General features: G+C 21.5%; 1 protein-coding gene across 1 annotated transcript in view; it reads left to right on the top strand.

The window, feature by feature from the left end:
• Positions 1–16,914, top strand: part of LOC145270368 (D(1B) dopamine receptor-like) — a 1,085,834-nt gene extending 1,068,920 nt beyond the window's left edge. The window contains exon 5 of the mRNA XM_080126021.1: positions 9,177–16,914. Coding sequence (XP_079982147.1) covers positions 9,177–9,855 — 679 coding nt within the window. The 3' untranslated portion in view covers positions 9,856–16,914. The remainder of the gene's footprint in view (positions 1–9,176) is intronic.
• The last annotated feature ends 3,916 nt before the right edge of the window (positions 16,915–20,830 follow it).

The following is a 20,830-nucleotide window of genomic DNA, read 5'->3' as shown; positions in this document are numbered from 1 at the left end:
AATTATTTAATAAAAAGTTATAAAAATGTTTTTAATTATTTAATAAAAAGTTATAAAAATGTTTTTAATTATTTAATAAAATGTTATAAAAAATGTTTTTAATTATTTAATAAAATGTTATAAAAAATGTTTTTAATTATTTAATAAAAAGTTATAAAAATGTTTTCAATTATTTAATAAAATGTTATAAAAAATGTTTTTAATTATTTAATAAAAAGTTATAAAAAAATGTTTTTAATTATTTAATAAAAAGTTATAAAAAATGTTTTTAATTATTTAATAAAAAGTTATAAAAAAATGTTTTTAATTATTTAATAAAATGTTATAAAAAATGTTTTTAATTATTTAATAAAAAGTTATAGAAAATGTTTTTAATTATTTAATAAAAAGTTATAAAAATGTTTTTAATTATTTAATAAAAAGTTATAAAAAAATGTTTTAAATAATTTAATAAAAAGTTATAAAAAAATGCTTTTAATTATTTAATAAAAAGTTATAAAAAATGTTTTTAATTATTTAATAAAATGTTATAAAAAATGTTTTTAATTATTTAATAAAAAGTTATAGAAAATGTTTTTAATTATTCAATAAAAAGTTATAAAAAAATGTTTTTAATTATTTACTAAAAAGTTATAAAAAAATGTTTTAAATTATTTAATAAAAAGTTATAAAAATGTTTTTAATTATTTAATAAAATGTTATAAAAAATGGTATTAATTATTTAATAAAATGTTATAAAAAATGTTTTTAATTATTAAATAAAAAGTTATAAAAAATGTTTTTAATTATTTAATAAAAAGTTATAAAAAATGTTTTTAATTATTTAATAAAATGTTATAAAAAATGTTTTTAATTATTAAATAAAATGTTATAAAAAATGTTTTTAATTATTTAATAAAAAGTTATAAAAATGTTTTTAATTATTTAATAAAATGTTATAAAAAATGTTTTTAATTATTTAATAAAATGTTATAAAAAATGTTTTTAATTATTTAATAAAATGTTATAAAAAATGTTTTTAATTATTTAATAAAAAGTTATAAAAATGTTTTTAATTATTTAATAAAAAGTTATAAAAAATGTTTTTAATTATTTAATAAAATGTTATAAAAAATGTTTTTAATTATTTAATAAAATGTTATAAAAAATGTTTTTAATTATTTAATAAAATGTTATACAAAATGTTTTCAATTATTTAATAAACTGTTATAAAAAATGTTTTTAATTATTTAATAAAAAGTTATAAAAAATGTTTTTAATTATTTAATAAAATGTTATAAAAAATGTTTTTAATTATTTAATAAAAATTTATAAAAAATGTTTTTAATTATTTAATAAAAAGTTATAAAAATGTTTTTAATTATTTAATAAAAAGTTATAAAAAATGTTTTTAATTATTTAATAAAATGTTATAAAAAATGTTTTTAATTATTTAATAAAATGTTATAAAAAATGTTTTTAATTATTTAATAAAAAGTTATAAAAATGTTTTCAATTATTTAATAAAATGTTATAAAAAATGTTTTTAATTATTTAATAAAAAGTTATAAAAAATGTTTTTAATTATTTAATAAAATGTTATAAAAAATGTTTTTAATTATTTAATAAAATGTTATAAAAAATGTTTTTAATTATTAAATAAAATGTTATAAAAACTGTTTTTAATTATTTAATAAAATGTTATAAACATGTTTTAATTATTTAATAAAAAGTTATAAAAATGTTTTTAATTATTTAATAAAAAGTTATAAAAATGTTTTTAATTATTTAATAAAATGTTATAAAAAATGTTTTTAATTATTTAATAAAATGATATAAAAAATGTTTTTAATTATTTAATAAAAAGTTATAAAAATGTTTTCAATTATTTAATAAAATGTTATAAAAAATGTTTTTAATTATATAATAAAAAGTTATAAAAAATGTTTTTAATTATTTAATAAAATGTTATAAAAATGTTTTTAATTATTTAATATAAAAGTTATAAAAAATGTTTTTAATTATTTAATAAAATGTTATAAAAAATGTTTTTAATTATTTAATAAAATGTTATAAAAAATGTTTTTAATTATTTAATAAAATGTTATAAAAAATGTTTTTAATTATTAAATAAACAGTTATAAAAATGTTTTTAATTATTTAATAAAAAGTTATAGAAAATGTTTTTAATTATTTAATAAAATGTTATATAAAATGTTTTTAATTATTTAATAAAATGTTATAAAAAATGTTTTTAATTATTAAATAAAAAGTAATAAAAATGTTTTTAATTATTTAATAAAAAGTTATAAAAAATGTTTTTAATTATTTCATAAAATGTTATAAAAAATGTTTTTAATTATTTAATAAAATGTTATAAAAAATGTTTTTAATTATTTAATAAAAAGTTATAAAAATGTTTTTAATTATTTAATAAAAAGTTATAAAACAATGTGTTTATTTATTTAATAAAAAGTTATAAAAAATGTTTTTAATTATTTAATAAAAAGTTATAGAAAATGTTTTTAATTATTCAATAAAAAGTTATAAAAAAATGTTTTTAATTATTTAATAAAAAGTTATAAAAAATGTTTTTAATTATTTAATAAAATGTTATAAAAAATGTTTTTAATTATTTAATAAAATGTTATAAAAAATGTTTTTAATTATTTAATAAAAAGTTATAAAAAATGTTTTTAATTATTTAATAAAATGTTATAAAAAATGTTTTTAATTATTTAATAAAATGTTATAAAAAATGTTTTTAATTATTTAATAAAATGTTATAAAAAATGTTTTTAATTATTTAATAAAAAGTTATAAAAAATGTTTTTAATTATTTAATAAAATGTTATAAAAAATGTTTTTAATTATTTAATAAAATGTTATAAAAAATGTTTTTAATTATTTAATAAAAAGTTATAAAAATGTTTTCAATTATTTAATAAAATGTTATAAAAAATGTTTTTAATTATTTAATAAAAAGTTATAAAAAATGTTTTTAATTATTAAATAAAAAGTTATAAAAATGTTTTTAATTATTTAATAAAAAGTTATAAAAAATGTTTTTAATTATTTAATAAAATGTTATAAAAAATGTTTTTAATTATTTAATAAAATGTTATAAAAAATGTTTTTAATTATTAAATAAAAAGTTATAAAAATGTTTTTATTTATTTAATAAAAAGTTATAAAAAATGTTTTTAATTATTTAATAAAAAGTTATAGAAAATGGTTTTTATTATTCAATAAAAAGTTATAAAAAATGTTTTTAATTATTTAATAAAAAGTTATAAAAAATGTTTTTAATTATTTAATAAAATGTTATAAAAAATGTTTTTAATTATTTAATAAAATGTTATAAAAAATGTTTTTAATTATTTAATAAAAAGTTATAAAAAATGTTTTTAATTATTTAATAAAATGTTATATAAAATGTTTTTAATTATTTAATAAAATGTTATAAAAAATGTTTTTAATTATTTAATAAAATGTTATAAAAAATGTTTTTAATTATTTAATAAAAAGTTATAAAAAATGTTTTTAATTATTTAATAAAATGTTATAAAAAATGTTTTTAATTATTTAATAAAATGTTATAAAAAATGTTTTTAATTATTTAATAAAAAGTTATAAAAATGTTTTCAATTATTTAATAAAATGTTATAAAAAATGTTTTTAATTATTTAATAAAAAGTTATAAAAAATGTTTTTAATTATTAAATAAAAAGTTATAAAAATGTTTTTAATTATTTAATAAAAAGTTATAAAAAATGTTTTTAATTATTTAATAAAATGTTATAAAAAATGTTTTTAATTATTTAATAAAATGTTATAAAACATGTTTTTAATTATTAAATAAAAAGTTATAAAAATGTTTTTATTTATTTAATAAAAAGTTATAAAAAATGTTTTTAATTATTTAATAAAAAGTTATAGAAAATGTTTTTAATTATTCAATAAAAAGTTATAAAAAAATGTTTTTAATTATTTAATAAAAAGTTATAAAAATGTTTTTAATTATTTAATAAAATGTTATAAAAAATGTTTTTAATTATTTAATAAAATGTTATATAAAATGTTTTTAATTATTTAATAAAATGTTATAAAAAATGTTTTTAATTATTAAATAAAAAGTTATAAAAATGTTTTTAATTATTTAATAAAAAGTTATAAAAAATGTTTTTAATTATTTAATAAAATGTTATAAAAAATGTTTTTAATTATTTAATAAAATGTTATAAAAAATGTTTTTAATTATTTAATAAAAAGTTATAAAAATGTTTTTAATTATTTAATAAAAAGTTATAAAACAATGTTTTTATTTATTTAATAAAAAGTTATAAAAAATGTTTTTAATTATTTAATAAAAAGTTATAGAAAATGTTTTTAATTATTCAATAAAAAGTTATAAAAAAATGTTTTTAATTATTTAATAAAAAGTTATAAAAAATGTTTTTAATTATTTAATAAAATGTTATAAAAAATGTTTTTAATTATTTAATAAAATGTTATAAAAAATGTTTTTAATTATTTAATAAAAAGTTATAAAAAATGTTTTTAATTATTTAATAAAATGTTATAAAAAATGTTTTTAATTATTTAATAAAATGTTATAAAAAATGTTTTTAATTATTTAATAAAATGTTATAAAAAATGTTTTTAATTATTTAATAAAATGTTATAAAAAATGTTTTTAATTATTTAATAAAATGTTATAAAAAATGTTTTTAATTATTTAATAAAATGTTATAAAAAATGTTTTTAATTATTTAATAAAATGTTATAAAAAATGTTTTTAATTATTAAATAAAAAGTTATAAAAATGTTTTTATTCATTTAATAAAAAGTTATAAAAAATGTTTTTAATTATTTAATAAAAAGTTATAGAAAATGTTTTTAATTATTCAATAAAAAGTTATAAAAAATGTTTTTAATTATTAAATAAAAAGTTATAAAAATGTTTTTATTTATTTAATAAAAAGTTATAAAAAATGTTTTTAATTATTTAATAAAAAGTTATAGAAAATGTTTTTAATTATTCAATAAAAAGTTATAAAAAAATGTTTTTAATTATTTAATAAAAAGTTATAAAAAATGTTTTTAATTATTTAATAAAATGTTATAAAAAATGTTTTTAATTATTTAATAAAATGTTATAAAAAATGTTTTTAATTATTTAATAAAATGTTATAAAAAATGTTTTTAATTATTTAATAAAATGTTATAAAAAATGTTTTTAATTATTTAATAAAATGTTATAAAAAATGTTTTTAATTATTTAATAAAATGTTATAAAAAATGTTTTTAATTATTTAATAAAAAGTTATAAAAAATGTTTTTAATTATTTAATAAAATGTTTTAAAAATGTTTTTAATTATTTAATAAAATGTTATAAAAAATGTTTTTAATTATTTAATAAAAAGTTATAAAAATGTTTTCAATTATTTAATAAAATGTTATAAAAAATGTTTTTAATTATTTAATAAAAAGTTATAAAAAATGTTTTTAATTATTAAATAAAAAGTTATAAAAATGTTTTTAATTATTTAATAAAAAGTTATAAAAAATGTTTTTAATTATTTAATAAAATGTTATAAAAAATGTTTTTAATTATTTAATAAAAAGTTATAAAATATGTTTTTAATTATTAAATAAAAAGTTATAAAAATGTTTTTAATTATTTAATAAAAAGTTATAAAAAATGTTTTTAATTATTTAATAAAATGTTATAAAAAATGTTTTTAATTATGTAATAAAATGTTATAAAAAATGTTTTTAATTATTTAATAAAAAGTTATAAAAAATGTTTTTAATTATTAAATAAAAAATTATAAAAATGTTTTTAATTATTTAATAAAAAGTTATAAAAATGTTTTTTATTATTTAATAAAATGTTATAAAAAATGTTTTTAATTATTTAATAAAAAGTTATAAAAATGTTTTTAATTATTTAATAAAATGTTATAAAAAATGTTTTTAATTATTTAATAAAATGTTATAAAAATGTTTTTAATTATTTAATAAAAAGTTATAAAAATGTTTTTATTTATTTAATAAAATGTTATAAAAAATGTTTTTAATTATTTAATAAAATGTTATAAAAAATGTTTTTAATTATTTAATAAAAAGTTATAAAAATGTTTTTAATTATTTAATAAAATGTTATAAAAAATGTTTTTAATTATTTAATAAAAAGTTATAAAAAATGTTTTTAATTATTTAATAAAAAGATATAAAAATGTTTTTAATTATTTAATAAAATGTTATAAAAAATGTTTTTAATTATTTAATAAAAAGTTATAAAAAATGTTTTTAATTATTTAATAAAAAGTTATAAAAAATGTTTTTAATTATTTAATAAAATGTTATAAAAATTGTTTTTAATTATTTAATAAAATGTTATAAAAAATGTTTTTAATTATTTAATAAACAGTTATAAAAATGTTTTTAATTATTTAATAAAATGTTATAAAAAATGTTTTTAATTATTTAATAAAATGTTATAAAAAATGTTTTTAATTATTTAATAAAAAGTTATAAAAATGTTTTTAATTATTTAATAAAATGTTATAAAAAATGTTTTTAATTATTTAATAAAATGTTATAAAAAATGTTTTTAATTATTTAATAAAATGTTATAAAAAATGTTTTTAATTATTTAATAAAAAGTTATAAAAAATGTTTTTAATTATTAAATAAAAAGTTATAAAAATGTTTTTAATTATTTAATAAAAAGTTATAAAAATGTTTTTAGTTATTTAATAAAATGTTATAAAAAATATTTTTAATTATTTAATAAAAAGTTATAAAAAATGTTTTTAATTATTAAATAAAAAGTTATAAAAATGTTTTTAATTATTTAATAAAAAGTTATAAAAAATGTTTTTAATTATTTAATAAAAAGTTATAAAAAATGTTTTTATTATTTAATAAAAAGTTATAGAAAATGTTTTTAATTATTTAATAAAAAGTTATAAAAAATGTTTTTAATTATTAAATAAAAAGTTATAAAAATGTTTTTAATTATTTAATAAAAAGTTATAAAAATGTTTTTAATTATTTAATAAAATGTTATAAAAAATGTTTTTAATTATTTATAAAAAGTTATAAAAATGTTTTTAATTATTTAATAAAATGTTATAAAAAATGTTTTTAATTATTTAATAAAATGTTATAAAAAATGTTTTTAATAATTTAATAAAAAGTTATAAAAAAATGTTTTTAATTATTTAATAAAATGTTATAAAAAATGTTTTTAATTATTAAATAAAATGTTAAAAATGTTTTTAATTATTTAATAAAATGTTATAAAAAATGTTTTTAATTATTTAATAAAATGTTATAAAAAATGTTTTTTATTATTAAATAAAATATTGTAAAAAATGTTTTTAATTATTTAATAAAATGTTATAAAAAATGTTTTTTATTATTGAATAAAAAGTTATAAAAAATGTTTTTAATTATTTAATAAAATGTTATAAAAATGTTTTTAATTATTTAATAAAATGTTATAAAAATGTTTGAAATTATTTAATAAAATGTTATAAAAATGTTTTTAATTATTTAATAAAATGTTATAAAAATGTTTTTAATTATTTAATAAAATGTTTTAAAAAATGTTTTTAATTATTTAATAAAATGTTATAAAAAATGTTTTTAATTATTTAATAAAATGTTATAAAAATGTTTTTAATTATTTAATAAAATGTTATAAAAAATGTTTTTAATTATTTAATAAAATGTTATAAAAAATGTTTTTAATTATTTAATAAAATGTTATAAAAAATGTTTTTAAATATTTAATAAAAAGTTATAAAAATGTTTTTAATTATTTGATAAAAAAGTTATAAAAAATGTTTTTAATTATTTAATAAAATGTTATAAAAAATGTTTTAAATTAATTTATAAAATGTTATAAAAATTTTTTTAATTATTTGATAAAAAAGTTATAAAAAATGTTTTTAATTATTTAATAAAATGTTATAAAAATGTTTTTAATTATTTGATAAAAAAGTTATAAAAAATGTTTTTAATTATTTAATAAAATGTTATAAAAAATGTTTTTAATTATTTAATAAAATGTTATAAAAAATGTTTTTAATTATTTAATAAAAAGTTATAAAAAATGTTTTTTAATTATTAAATAAAATGTTATAAAAATGTTTTTAATTATTTAATAAAATGTTATAAAAATGTTTTTAATTATTTAATAAAATGTTATAAAAATGTTTTTATTTATTTAATAAAAAGTTATAAAAATGTTTTTAATTATTTAATAAAAAGTTTTAAAAAATGTTTTTAATTATTAAATAAAAAGTTATAAAAATGTTTTTAATTATTTAATAAAAAGTTATTAAAATGTTTTTAACTATTTAATAAAAAGTTATAAATTTTTTTTTAATTATTTAATAAAAAGTTATAAATTTTCTTTAATTATTTAATAAAATGTTATAAATTTTTTTAATTATTTAATAAAAAGTTATAAAAAATGTTTTTAATAATTTAATAAAATGTTATAAAAAGGTTTTTAATTATTTAATAAAAAGTTATAAAAATGTTTTTAATTATTTAATAAAATGTTATAAAAATGTTTTAATTATTTAATAAAATGTTATAAAAAATGTTTTTAATTATTTGATAAAAAGTTATAAAAATGTTTTTAATTATTTAATAAAATGTTATAAAAAATGTTTTTAATTATTTAATAAAATGTTATAAAAATGTTTTTAATTATTTAATAAAATGTTATAAAAATGTTTTTAATTATTTGATAAAAAGTTATAAAAAATGTTTTTAATTATTTGATAAAAAGTTATAAAAATGTTTTTAATTATTTAATAAAATGTTATAAAAATGTTTTTAATTATTTAATAAAAAGTTATAAAAAATGTTTTTAATTATTTAATAAAAAGTTATAAAAATGTTTTTAATTATTTAATAAAATGTTATAAAAATGTTTTTAATTATTTGATAAAACGTTATAAAAATGTTTTTAATTATTTAATAAAATGTTATAAAAATGTTTTTAATTATTTAATAAAATGTTATATATCATTAATTGTATTTTTTTTCAAATGAAACATAATAATGTGTTCCAAAATGTGACGAAGTTTCTCTGTTATTTGCTTTTCACTTTGTAAAAAATACTGAAGATTTCATTTAATTTTGTTCTTTTTTATTTCTTCTTCCACAGATTTTGCGAAGCTTGGGTCTTAATGGATGTGACGATGAGTTGTATCTCGGCCCTTATAATCGTCATGATGAATATTGATCGCCTCTTGTTTGTTCTCGACGTGAAACGCTACGTAAAGAATATGAAGGTTATTGCCATCATCCTCATGATCATCTTCCCGTGGATCCTCGGGATAATTATGGTGATTGTTGTCTGGGTGAAGGGCAAACACGTCTTCCCGAATGTCCCCGGCATGTGCGTCTACGCCCTCCACAAGGAATATGCGCAGGTGTCCCCGTTTGTCATGTATTTCATCCCGGCTCTGGCGATTATGGCCCTCACCTTGGCCATTCTCATCACTGTAGTACTTCATCCGCTTCACCGGCGGCATCCGGACGGGACCCATATGTTCGACGAGCAGGGTCACCCGCAGCTGCCTTACCCGTACCGCGAGCGGAATTCTTTGTTTTCTGTGTGCCTCGTGAATTTCTTCTTCCTCGCCATGAGCTTTCCGTACAACTGTGAGAGCGCCCTGATGGCGTTCTGCAAGACCAACAACTGCATGCCACCCACGGATCGTCCCCACATATTCTACCTGTTGTCCATTTCTTTCCTCGGTCTCAACCCGCTTCTCTGGCTCACCTATCAGGAAGTTCGATCCGCCATCTTCAGAGTGTTTGAGAGTCTGTGCAAACGATAACTGCGAAGACATCGATAAACAACCTCCCACCTACATCTGTTTCCTCCCTCTCTCTTTCTTACACTACGCTCATCTTTTGGGAGTAAAATCAATATAACTGGACCACCGATGGCATGTGGTTGTAATTCTGATTGGAGTGCCATCAGAGATGGAAAGGATGAAGAAGATAAAGAAGAAACAAGAAAATGATAAAAAAAATGTAAAAATGAAAAAGAAGACGTAAGAAAATAAATTATTACTTCTTCCATCAGATTGTTTTTTAAATCTACATCCATCGTAAAACTTAATAGACATTGCTAGAATCCTTTTGGAAAATCTGTTTTCAGAGAAAGTTTCAAATACTGAAGTGAAAATCGAACGCTTGTTATGAACATTAATCATCAAATATTCTCTTAAAAACACCGAATAAAAATGTTCTATTGAAGATATTACTCTATACAAAAAACTGTACGTTATCTGCACAGGTTTGAAATGGAAACATTAATAAGTAGTCTTCTTTAACGTAGATTGTCAGTATTCCACGCATATTCACAGCTAAAAGAAAACTTATATTGTGCATGCGTAGAGCATGTTATAAAATAATTCAGAATTTCGCACAGTACAAGAGATCTCATTGTAACCAAGCGAACATTTTTAAAGGCGAATAAATTGTTATAAAAAATAATGTTTTTTAAATGTGCGAAATACTGAATAAAAATAGTTTATGCAAATAATTTTTATGATTCGCTTCAAAATTAAAATATCAATCCCAAACAGAGATCAGCATATTAAAATACATCCAAACCTGTCGTACAGAATGTCTTGAATTTTAAATTAAATTGAATTTAATGCGATGCAAAAATTTTAAAAAACTGTCACTTGTTTCTTACTAAAATATTTTTCTGTAAAATTTATTTGTAATTTTTGAAAGTTAAAATATTAATTTAAACGTGTTCGCTTGGTAAATATTTAACCTGGAAACATCCATTGTTACTGAATTGTTGTAAATAAAATTAAAAAAACACTAAAGTAAACTTAAAATCAAAAAATATATATAATGCTCTGCCATAAGTTTCAGAGAATCTAACACAGTCTGAGCGTGGAGTCACACACTCCTTAGCCGAAGAATTAGTTTATAGAATTTTATAGAAAGTATTAGTTAATAACAATAGAATTACAAAATTCGAAAAGTTGCTAAAAAAAAAAAAAAACGCGCTTTTACCATTTCCACCCGATATTGATCGCTTCGAAATAAGCTTTGTTTAGAAGTTGTAAACTATATTCAACAGACACATAGAATTTTCAGTAGACAAGATTATATATTTTTGTCTAGCAATAATCGTGATTTCTGTATGTTTGGAAACAGAACATTAAATAAGCTAGGATCTCATATTGTTATTGTTTTTGTTTGTGCCAATGTATTACAACAAAGAACACATTTAACACAGGTGTCTAGCATTTTTGTTTTTGTTTTTATTATCTTATTTTGTTTTTGCTAGAGATGGGGAATTCAACCGGATGCAAGACATTCACCCATTATTTCAGTCACTCCAATCGAGAGATCTTTTTTTTTAATTCTAACCGTTCCTTTGAGTGCAATTATTGTACTTCTCTTGAACTTGGTTCACCGGGTATATTTGCCAGGTAGCAGTTTACTTATTATCAGACAAGTTACGAAATAAACTTATTTCCCAGTTCGTGATTTTCTTGATAAGTTGATAGGAATATATTCTCCGGGTGCATTATCAAACAAGGTTGTAAAGTTGGTTGACTGATAGTTTGGTTGGACTCGAACTACATTTTCTCATGCTGGTTTTTCTCACACCTGCCGACATACATTCGTCAGTAACCTTATCTCTGACCATTACAATCGACCCTCTATACTGTTCAATCTTCTATGACTTTGTATTATTTAGTTTGTCCTCGAATTTCTCCAAAAATTAAAAACATGAAAATAATCAACGTACCCGAAAATCATTACTCACTCATGTTTAAAAGACAATAAAGTCTTAATTACATTGCAACAGTTTATGCTACTTAGAATAAACTTCTTTCCTTTTACAATTAAAATAAACCTTCTCAACCACTTCAGAAGGTCTGGAATTTAAAAATAAATTTAATTTTATGCGATGCAAAAAAAAATATAATAATAATACATCGTTCAAACTCCTTGGCGTAACATTCACAGCAAGCATGAATACATTAAAGACATTGCCAAGCCTGCTGCAAAGAAGGTGGGTTACATCTATCGTGCTAGAAAATTACTCACACCAAAGGGCATCCTATATCTATAAAAAGCTATCGTTTACCCGTGCACAAAGTATTATTGCTATACCAGGGTTGGTGCATCTAACACGAGCCTTTCCCGCATATATAAGGTTCAAAAGTAAGTCTCATATCTAATAGAGAGCGCACTGTCAACCAAGATCCAATGTTGCGTCCCTGTACATGTTTTGCAAGTGCTTAAATCGAATGTGCTTTGACGAACTTGTGACACCTCGGCGTACATAACCCCGACAAATTCATCTAGCAGCAAAATCTCGCCCATTCAATGTTGAGTTCGTAAATTTCAGAAAGTTTTCTACACTATATTTTTTTATTTTAATAGATGCCATTTAGAAGCAAAAGCCTGAAACTAAGAAAGTGTAATTTATTATATATCTAACCTGTGGAGTTCAATCATCTAATGACAACGTAGATTAAATAGGAGGGAAAGGATGTTAATAAATTAGTATAATTTACGTGGATATTAAGATAAAACAACAAGGAACAGTGTACGATCGATTCAGAGATGATATAACTTAACTAAAATGTATCGTTAGATAATTCTTTATCTTGAACTAGTATTGTTTGCGATTTACATTATCTGCCTTCAAGACTTGTCTGGAGCTATTTCCGTAAAGGCAGACCTAATGTTCCGGATAACTTTATATGTGTAAAAAGTTTTGCGATACTAAACAATTGTTGAGTCAGTGTTTGGTATATTTATGAATGTTTTAAGGTACAAAATTTGTAAATACATTTAAATATGATAGATGGAAAACGCTATCGAGCTCTTACAAACATCATCTCGTCAGGAGAACATCGATAGTATAATTCAAAATAATATTATTGACGGAAATAGGACACCAGAGGGAATTTAAAGTGCCAAACAAACAATTTAAACATCGGTGTAAAAAACGATTCAAATAACACTGCGTGGGAGAAAAAACGGGTAGTAGGGGCAAAACTTTCCAAAGAAATTCAATTGATGGACTTGTTCTGTCGGCACAAAAAATGTTCGAATAACGATTGAATAGAGTCCATAATTTTTAAAATGATTTTTGGAATCTGCTCTATGTAATCAGATAGCACAATTAAAATTAAGATTCGCCTACTATGATATTAACACTCATATAAATAAATGATATACACATACAAACATGATAGTATTTCAGAATCTAAACGAATCTTCCTAAAGGGACAGCAGACATATTATAAGGTTAAAGTAAACGTTCTGCGTTGAATATACCGCATTCAGATGAAACAACATTTGGACTAGAAATTTAATCCGGCAGAATTTACAGCCCGTCCACTAATTCACTCTTGTTGCCAGCCATTTTAGCGGCATTTTGTACTGTCCTTACTATAGTATAATCGAAAAAAAAAATCAGTTATAGATATACCAGGCATATTGCTATTCAGGTGTGACATTTAAAGATCAGCAATTTAATTTCATATGTTGGTTACGAACATTGATTTCCAACTTGCATAGCTTTTTAATCACCTTTTGTATTTGTTTAAAATTATCTCTTTGCATTCAACCTTTCAAATCTTAGCTGTTAATTCCCAAACTACACCAATCTTATTTTTAGAGCTTTCAAATATCCTAATGAAGTATATTAATATGACATATGAACACACATTCGTCCCTGAAAAACAGCATAGAATTTAGTGTAAAAAAAAAGGAATACATGACAATGTTCACTTTCTTGAATGTTTCTATTGATATAAATTGCTCTATTAGAAAATATACGAGAGTTGGCTGAAAAGTTCATAGGGTGATTAAGCTAATCACTGTGCATAGAATCAAATAAGGTTTAGACTCACTGTACACATTTTTTCCATCGGTGGTCTTACGGCTGTTACGTATTTATTACATGTTAACGATCCCAACATGTTGTCGGAAACGAATAAAGGGAAGAAATTCGACTCGGCTTTTCTTTTTTTTTTTTTTTTTAGTTTTTAACAAAGGGCATTTATTAACGGTACTTTTCCAATGACTCTGCATCTTGTTTTTTATAGTTCATCTCGTTTCTCATCTAAACTAAACTCTGTCGTCTCGACACGTCTATTTCGTAGACCGTGACGGGGTTACATGTTCATCCCACGCCGGTCCGTGCTTACCGGTCTGTGTCACCGCAACATGTTTCAAAATCTCTCTTGCCCGGCTCGTGGATCAAATTCGCTGTCGCCGTCACGTTCTTAGTTTTCTCTTTTGGCAAGACGTATACAGGCATTTCTGCCCTTGGTGTTATATATTAGCATTTTTTAATTAATTTTGTTTTATGTTATATGTCACCATCTATTATCTTTTCTGTTTAAGTATATGCAGCTGCGGTGTCAAAAACTGTTGCTTGCGAGTAAATATGGAAAGTCTCTTGGTTATGCGTGCATGCAAGCGAGAATTTATGGGAGAAAAGAAGCAGAACCTCCATGACAGAAGGAAAGACCTACAAAGTTGTCGTACTTACCACTCTACTCTATGGATGTGAGTCATGGGCTGTCTACCAGCACCACGCCAGGAAACTAAATCGTTTCCCCACTACCAGACTGAGTAAACTACTTGGCATTTGTTGACAGTAAAGAATACCAAACACAGAAGTATTCACTCGTTCCGCCACGCCCCACAAAAAACTAAGAAAGGCCAGCCTCGCTGGGCTTTTCATGTAGCTTAAATGCCAGACTGTACAATACCCTAGAATTATTTACTGGGATCCAACACGACACAGCGACTAAAAAACAGTTTAAATACTTTCTAATGGTAGATCCACAAATAATGATAAAAGACATGGCCTCACCGAACATGAACTCTGTCCATGCCAAGTTCTTGCGCCAAATATTCTCAACTCTCTCGCAAGAAACATACTAGAAGTGTATATTCCATCTATAGTCAATCGCCTGTCATTGATCCTATTTTTATGAAAGCAAAAAGGCTGACACTAGTTTCAAACTTTCGGTCATTTTCAAACACCCTCGCTTTCCATCTTAAATTCAATTACTCACCTTTGAGTTATTGATTATATTACAGAATCATCATATAATTTTGCAACGTTGTCAACCTGAATATATTTTAAATTGCTAACACAACGATGTCAAATGGTTCTCATAACATATACGTTAAGCTGTATTTATTGTTTGTATTGATATAGTAAAGAAGTTAGAGATCGAGCCTAACTCCGCCATAATCAGCCGACGACTTTTCAGCCAACTTTCGTAAAATAAAATGGTTATAAATTGGTATTTCTTATATAAAAATTTGCGAATTTGATTTGTGAGGATACATATTTATAGGGTTACATTCTAACTCATAAAATTGAGGTAAGATATATTTGCTATTTTAAAGCGGGCATTATTTGCTATCATCGATTAATTTTCGCTTTCTGATCCAGTTTTAAAACAGGACAAGTGCCTTAGGCCAAGATCCTTCATTTCGCAGTAGAAAGAAACTATCAAAAACAACAAAAGAAAAATACCCGGATGTGAGTTGAACGGATTAAACATAGTAAACCACGAAAAATTCAAATAATGTTAATTGTTGTTGTTTTTATTATTAAAAATAACCAATGCCAAACTTATTAGACAAGCTGGTGACCTGGCGTTTTTTACCAATCGAAGCGGTTCCAGTTCAGAACACGTTAGAAATAAACGGTGTTACACCATCTAAATACCATGAAGAAAATGTAGGTAAAATAAAAGAGTATTCAGTAATAGTGTTTAAAATAAATGTTTATTCATATATATATATATATATATATATATATATATATGTATATGTATATATATATATATATATACAAATATATTTACAAATGTGTTTAACAAATATATTTATTTGCATATGTATTCGGTAAATATATTTTACATATGTTTTAAGGCTTATATTCATTAAAAAATGATATATATATATATATATATATATATATATGTATTTATATATAACTATTTCAGTTACTTACATAAAATTAATATACGAAAATATAAATTTATGCGTAAACTTTAAGTATTTACTTCAAAAGTGTTCAATACGTAGGTATATATATATATAGTAAGTTATAAAATATATATGCCGATTAAGCTACACTGAATATGCCGCGTTTTATCCACTCTAGGATTCCTTAGGCTTATGCGCATAAGCCTGAATTAATCCCTTCTCACTATTATTCAAAATAATTTTAAAATTTTCACATATAATAATTAAAATAATTAAGTGTCCAAATATATCTAAACTACATCAATACATACGATATAGTAATTAAGTAACGTAATATAACGTGGGTTTCGGATTTATAACACCGTTTTCTTCCCACGATATTTTAAATCGGAAGTCGTTTGAATTGATAAAAAAGCTTGATCACCGAATACTTGTGTTATATTTACATAATGTTATTATTGTTATATTTTCAATATTAATGATTATTTTATATATTAGTGTTGATGAACGAAAAAATATTAAGTAAAACGTGTTGTAGAAAACTTTCTTTTAATGACATAAAAAAACAAATGTATATAACAAATGTAAATATAATATTTAATTTATTTGTTTTGGTGTGTGAAAAAATGCCAAATTGCATTTAACAAAATTTCGCCTGTACAGAATAAAAAAGGTGTTAATACAAACAATTTCATTACACATAAATGCGTGCATCTATTACAAAATGTTTTATTTTTAGCTTAATTTTTCTTCGGCTTAAAAAACTATCCAGAATATACTGTGAGCTTTTCTATTTAAATGCGTTTTCTTTGTAAACTTAATAAAAGTTATATAATAAAAAGAATGAATTCAGAATCTTTAAAACTTGAATAAAATCTAATAAAATTGTGTTCTTTTGTTGTGTTTTTTTTTTTTTACTTAATTTTAATTTTTATTTCAGCATTTTTTTTTCAGATTAAAATATCAATATGATACAGGTGGAATAAAGAATTTGTCGCGCTAGAAAAGGTGACATGTTACCATAACCGTTTGTTGAAAATTATTTTTCTTTTTTTCTTCTGTTTTTTTTTTTGTTTTTTTTGTTTTGTTTTTTTGCTGCATACCATCTGCTAGTTTGCCAGTTGTGTACAAATCTCAAGAGCAATAGGAGCTTCTATCATGTCTGAAAGTGACATAATGTCCAACAAGCCAGATTGGAGATGCGCCTCTGTCCAAGTCATGCTCCAACTTATCACAACTTAACCATCGCCAGCACCCTCGAAATGCATCGTTGGATTGCTACGAATTACAGGGACCTTCCGAGGGTAATGAAAACCAAGTTTCCGATCACGTTTATAGTCTTAGGTGTGGTTTCAATCTTCGAAGTTGGCTTGAAAGTCAACACCAAGGTGTACCTGAATATGCTGAAGATGGTGGTGATCCCCTAATGCATTAAGGTAGCCGCTGGCATATCCTGGGTGTGGCAATAGGGCTCGGCGCCAGCCCACAAGACCAAAGAAACCCAGGATTGCCTCATAATGTAATAAGTCCTCTTTTCCTCACTAACTTAATGTACTTGCAATAACCCTTATCCCTGAGTGGCTTCCGGGCCTTGATAAGTGGTGATCACTGTGTAAAAAAAAAAAAAAAGACATACCTCTGAATCGTACAGTATATCGGTCCTCTATAGCTTACTGGGATAGCTTCCGTACATTTATATCAGATCGACATCTGTAATACTCGCTTCCAAATGAAACAGATGAATTCAATAGGTTCAATGCTTTAATAGTCAAGTGTAGCAGCTGAACCTCTAATATAAAAGTTTGAAAGTTCACATTCAAATGTCTCCGTTAAACCCCATGTGTTCTAAGGTTGAATACACGTTCATATGTGCCACCTTTGAACCGCTGGGATTGAAGCCAAAATACTTGGTCTTGGGTGTAACAGTTGAAACTTGCTATAGTCGGCGAATTTCTTTCAGTATCAGTCCTTTCAATGTAATTAGTTCGTCAGATGAACTGTGGACAAGAACAGGATAATTTTGTTCGGTGCTCAGAAAGCAATAGTTCTAGATATTACTTGATAATTTTCAAAGTTGCGAGAGAAATACACTTTTTTTCACCGATCTCCTGAGACGCCTTATAAAATTCCTGTTGATGTTTCCAGATAAGCAATAAAAGAAAAAAGTGGTGACAAAATAAATATACAACAAATAACTGTTACCAAAGGCAATAGAAATTGCTTTTTTAACTAAGTATCTTAACTAACTGAATAAGAATATTTTGCTTTTAATTAACCCGCTGATTTGGTTTATGCTAATTCACTTTTTACATTATGACCATGAAAAAACAATCAAAATTAGATAAACACACAATTGCTATGACCCTGCTATCACTGACCAAGATTTAATAAATTCTAAATATATGACAACAATGACTGTAATTATAGTTCAATATTTACGAATATAATTATTGAAATTTTATGTTATCATCCACGGTTACAATTAATGTATTTTTTATTAACCGTTTTATTACCTCGTTCAACTAATTCGTTAACTCGTAAATAAATGCATATAATGGCATAAATAACTTGAGAATTGACTCAAACACGCCTTGTACGTATTAGTTCAGTATCTGTATAGACGCCAGATCCCTCCAGATTGCAAATGTCAATTGCTTACATTCAGTATACTGTTATTTGTCTCAGAGTGAAGGATTTCGTGTGTTTTTCAAGCACTATGGAAAATAATCAAGGTAAGTTTATGAAATGCAAAATTTCTCAGTAGTAGTTTATCTATTGAACTTCATACTTTTCTAAGTTTGAAGACAATCAGAATGTCTGTGAACTAACTAAAATTAACAATAAGTAGATTTTATGATCTACAATTCAGATCATAAATGACTGATTTAACGCCTTTCGAAAAATTTGACATTCGGAAATAAACCCGTATTTGTGTTACATATCAGAGACTCTACGTCAATAATGATTAAGTCAGCTAGTATGGATTTTGACAATGACCACACCGAGTGCATAGTGATAACCGAGATCTATTGAACGAAATCCTTCCCTGAGACAAGTGACGTAAGGTTATATTAGGGGGTGAGGACAAAGATCAAACTTTAAAAAACAGACACGATAGTGAATGACTTCACGTTTTTAAGCCAGGAGAAAATTTTCTATTCAATCTCTCAGTGGAAGCCATGCGAATGAGACACCGTGACTAATGTATAAATAATCAAAGCGGAATGTTCCAAGGGTGTTTCTGTCCGCATGCTCCATTTATTTTGGTTAACTTCGAAAGTATATAAGTAAATATTTAGCTCAAGTAACATTAGTCTCTACCTCCTGAATCGATTCTCTATAAATAAAACCATTTATGAAAACTCAGCGAACGTCTCCTTGCGCCATCTATATTCATGAAAAGAAACATATCTCTATAGCAGCTACTAGATGAAATGGCAACATAAAAAAGAAGCAAAAGACACCTTAAAGACAACGTATAAACACGCCATGTAACATCGGCTTTGACATTTTTGTTTACAAGAATCCAATTCGGAAACTCCTAAAAAATAGCATGCCAATTTTTCAATGACAAATGATAACTGGAATGGATTATTATATACTGCACAGGCACGGATATACACATAGAAGCAACCAGCAATAACTACTGAAGAGTTTGAATTACCTACTACTTCCTCTAAATGGGAACAGTTGTGCCAATTTTCATGTTGTTCCACAATAATTGTTTTCGTTGATAGAAAAAACGTCCAAAAAGAACAACAGATGTAATTTATTCCTATAGTCAACAAAATAGGAATAATAGTAGTTAATTTTAACTTAAATAAGTGTAAAATAGATTTAAAATTATAATTAATAACAAAAATAACTTCAGAAGATTTACTTCAACAAAAGAAGTTTTTGTTGCAATTCGTCAAAAATAGAAATACATAATTCGAGTGTTCTTTCGTGTGCCGTCAACTAAAATAATTTGTCACATTGTTTACTGCAAACTTAGAAAGTAATGTTAAACTTCGAATTCTGAAACTTTCTTCCACTCCTTTCAATTTTTGATACTCGGTGACGGATTAAGACAGCTTACAACTCCTTATATATGGAATCTCATTTTAAAGAAAATTTAAAAAGAAGTAAAAACAGGCAAGTGACAATATTCCTGGTTGTGTTCTCATTATTGCCAGCATGAACTATTATTTCAATTGGTTTCAATAAATTTTCTGAAAACAAAGTTTTCTTCAAATCTTGTTGAAATCTTTAAGAAAATTTCATAGAAAACACTAAATCTGTTTAATATAAGGAGGCTTATCAAAACTTTGTCGGACATGAATTTTAAAGAAACTATCAGCATCTGATATAGCCAAGATGTTTGAAAAAATATTCTAGATTTTACTAGGAGGCTTAGCGCTTATCAATGCGTTAGTTTTATAATATTATGGCCTGGGAAACGTCGAATGTCCCGGGTAGAGAGATGAAGGACCGACAGTTAAACTCGCGCAATGTTATCGAAATAACAAAGTGTTTTTATAACGGATGTTTTGAGATAGAACTGGAATTAAATGTAGAAATAATTAAGCCAGAATATGTAAAACAAATACAATGTTTAGAAGATTGTTAATTAAAATCTAATTGGTAAGTTTGGTTTTAATTTTAAAAAGTACATTGCAAAGGACTAGGCAAGGATCTTTGGTTACCTAGATACATGACGTAACGAGATTAGAGACATCTTAGAAAGTTAGTTAACAGTCAGTTTGTAGCAGGCGATCCTTATCTGTGAACATTCACTATATAAGTTTGAAGACAATCAGAATT

Source organism: Euprymna scolopes, chromosome 4 (assembly GCF_053919585.1).
Source record: "Euprymna scolopes isolate OS-2025 chromosome 4, ASM5391958v1, whole genome shotgun sequence".
NCBI classification, from domain to species: Eukaryota; Metazoa; Mollusca; class Cephalopoda; order Sepiida; family Sepiolidae; genus Euprymna; species Euprymna scolopes.
This window is presented reverse-complemented; position numbering and strand designations above follow the sequence as displayed.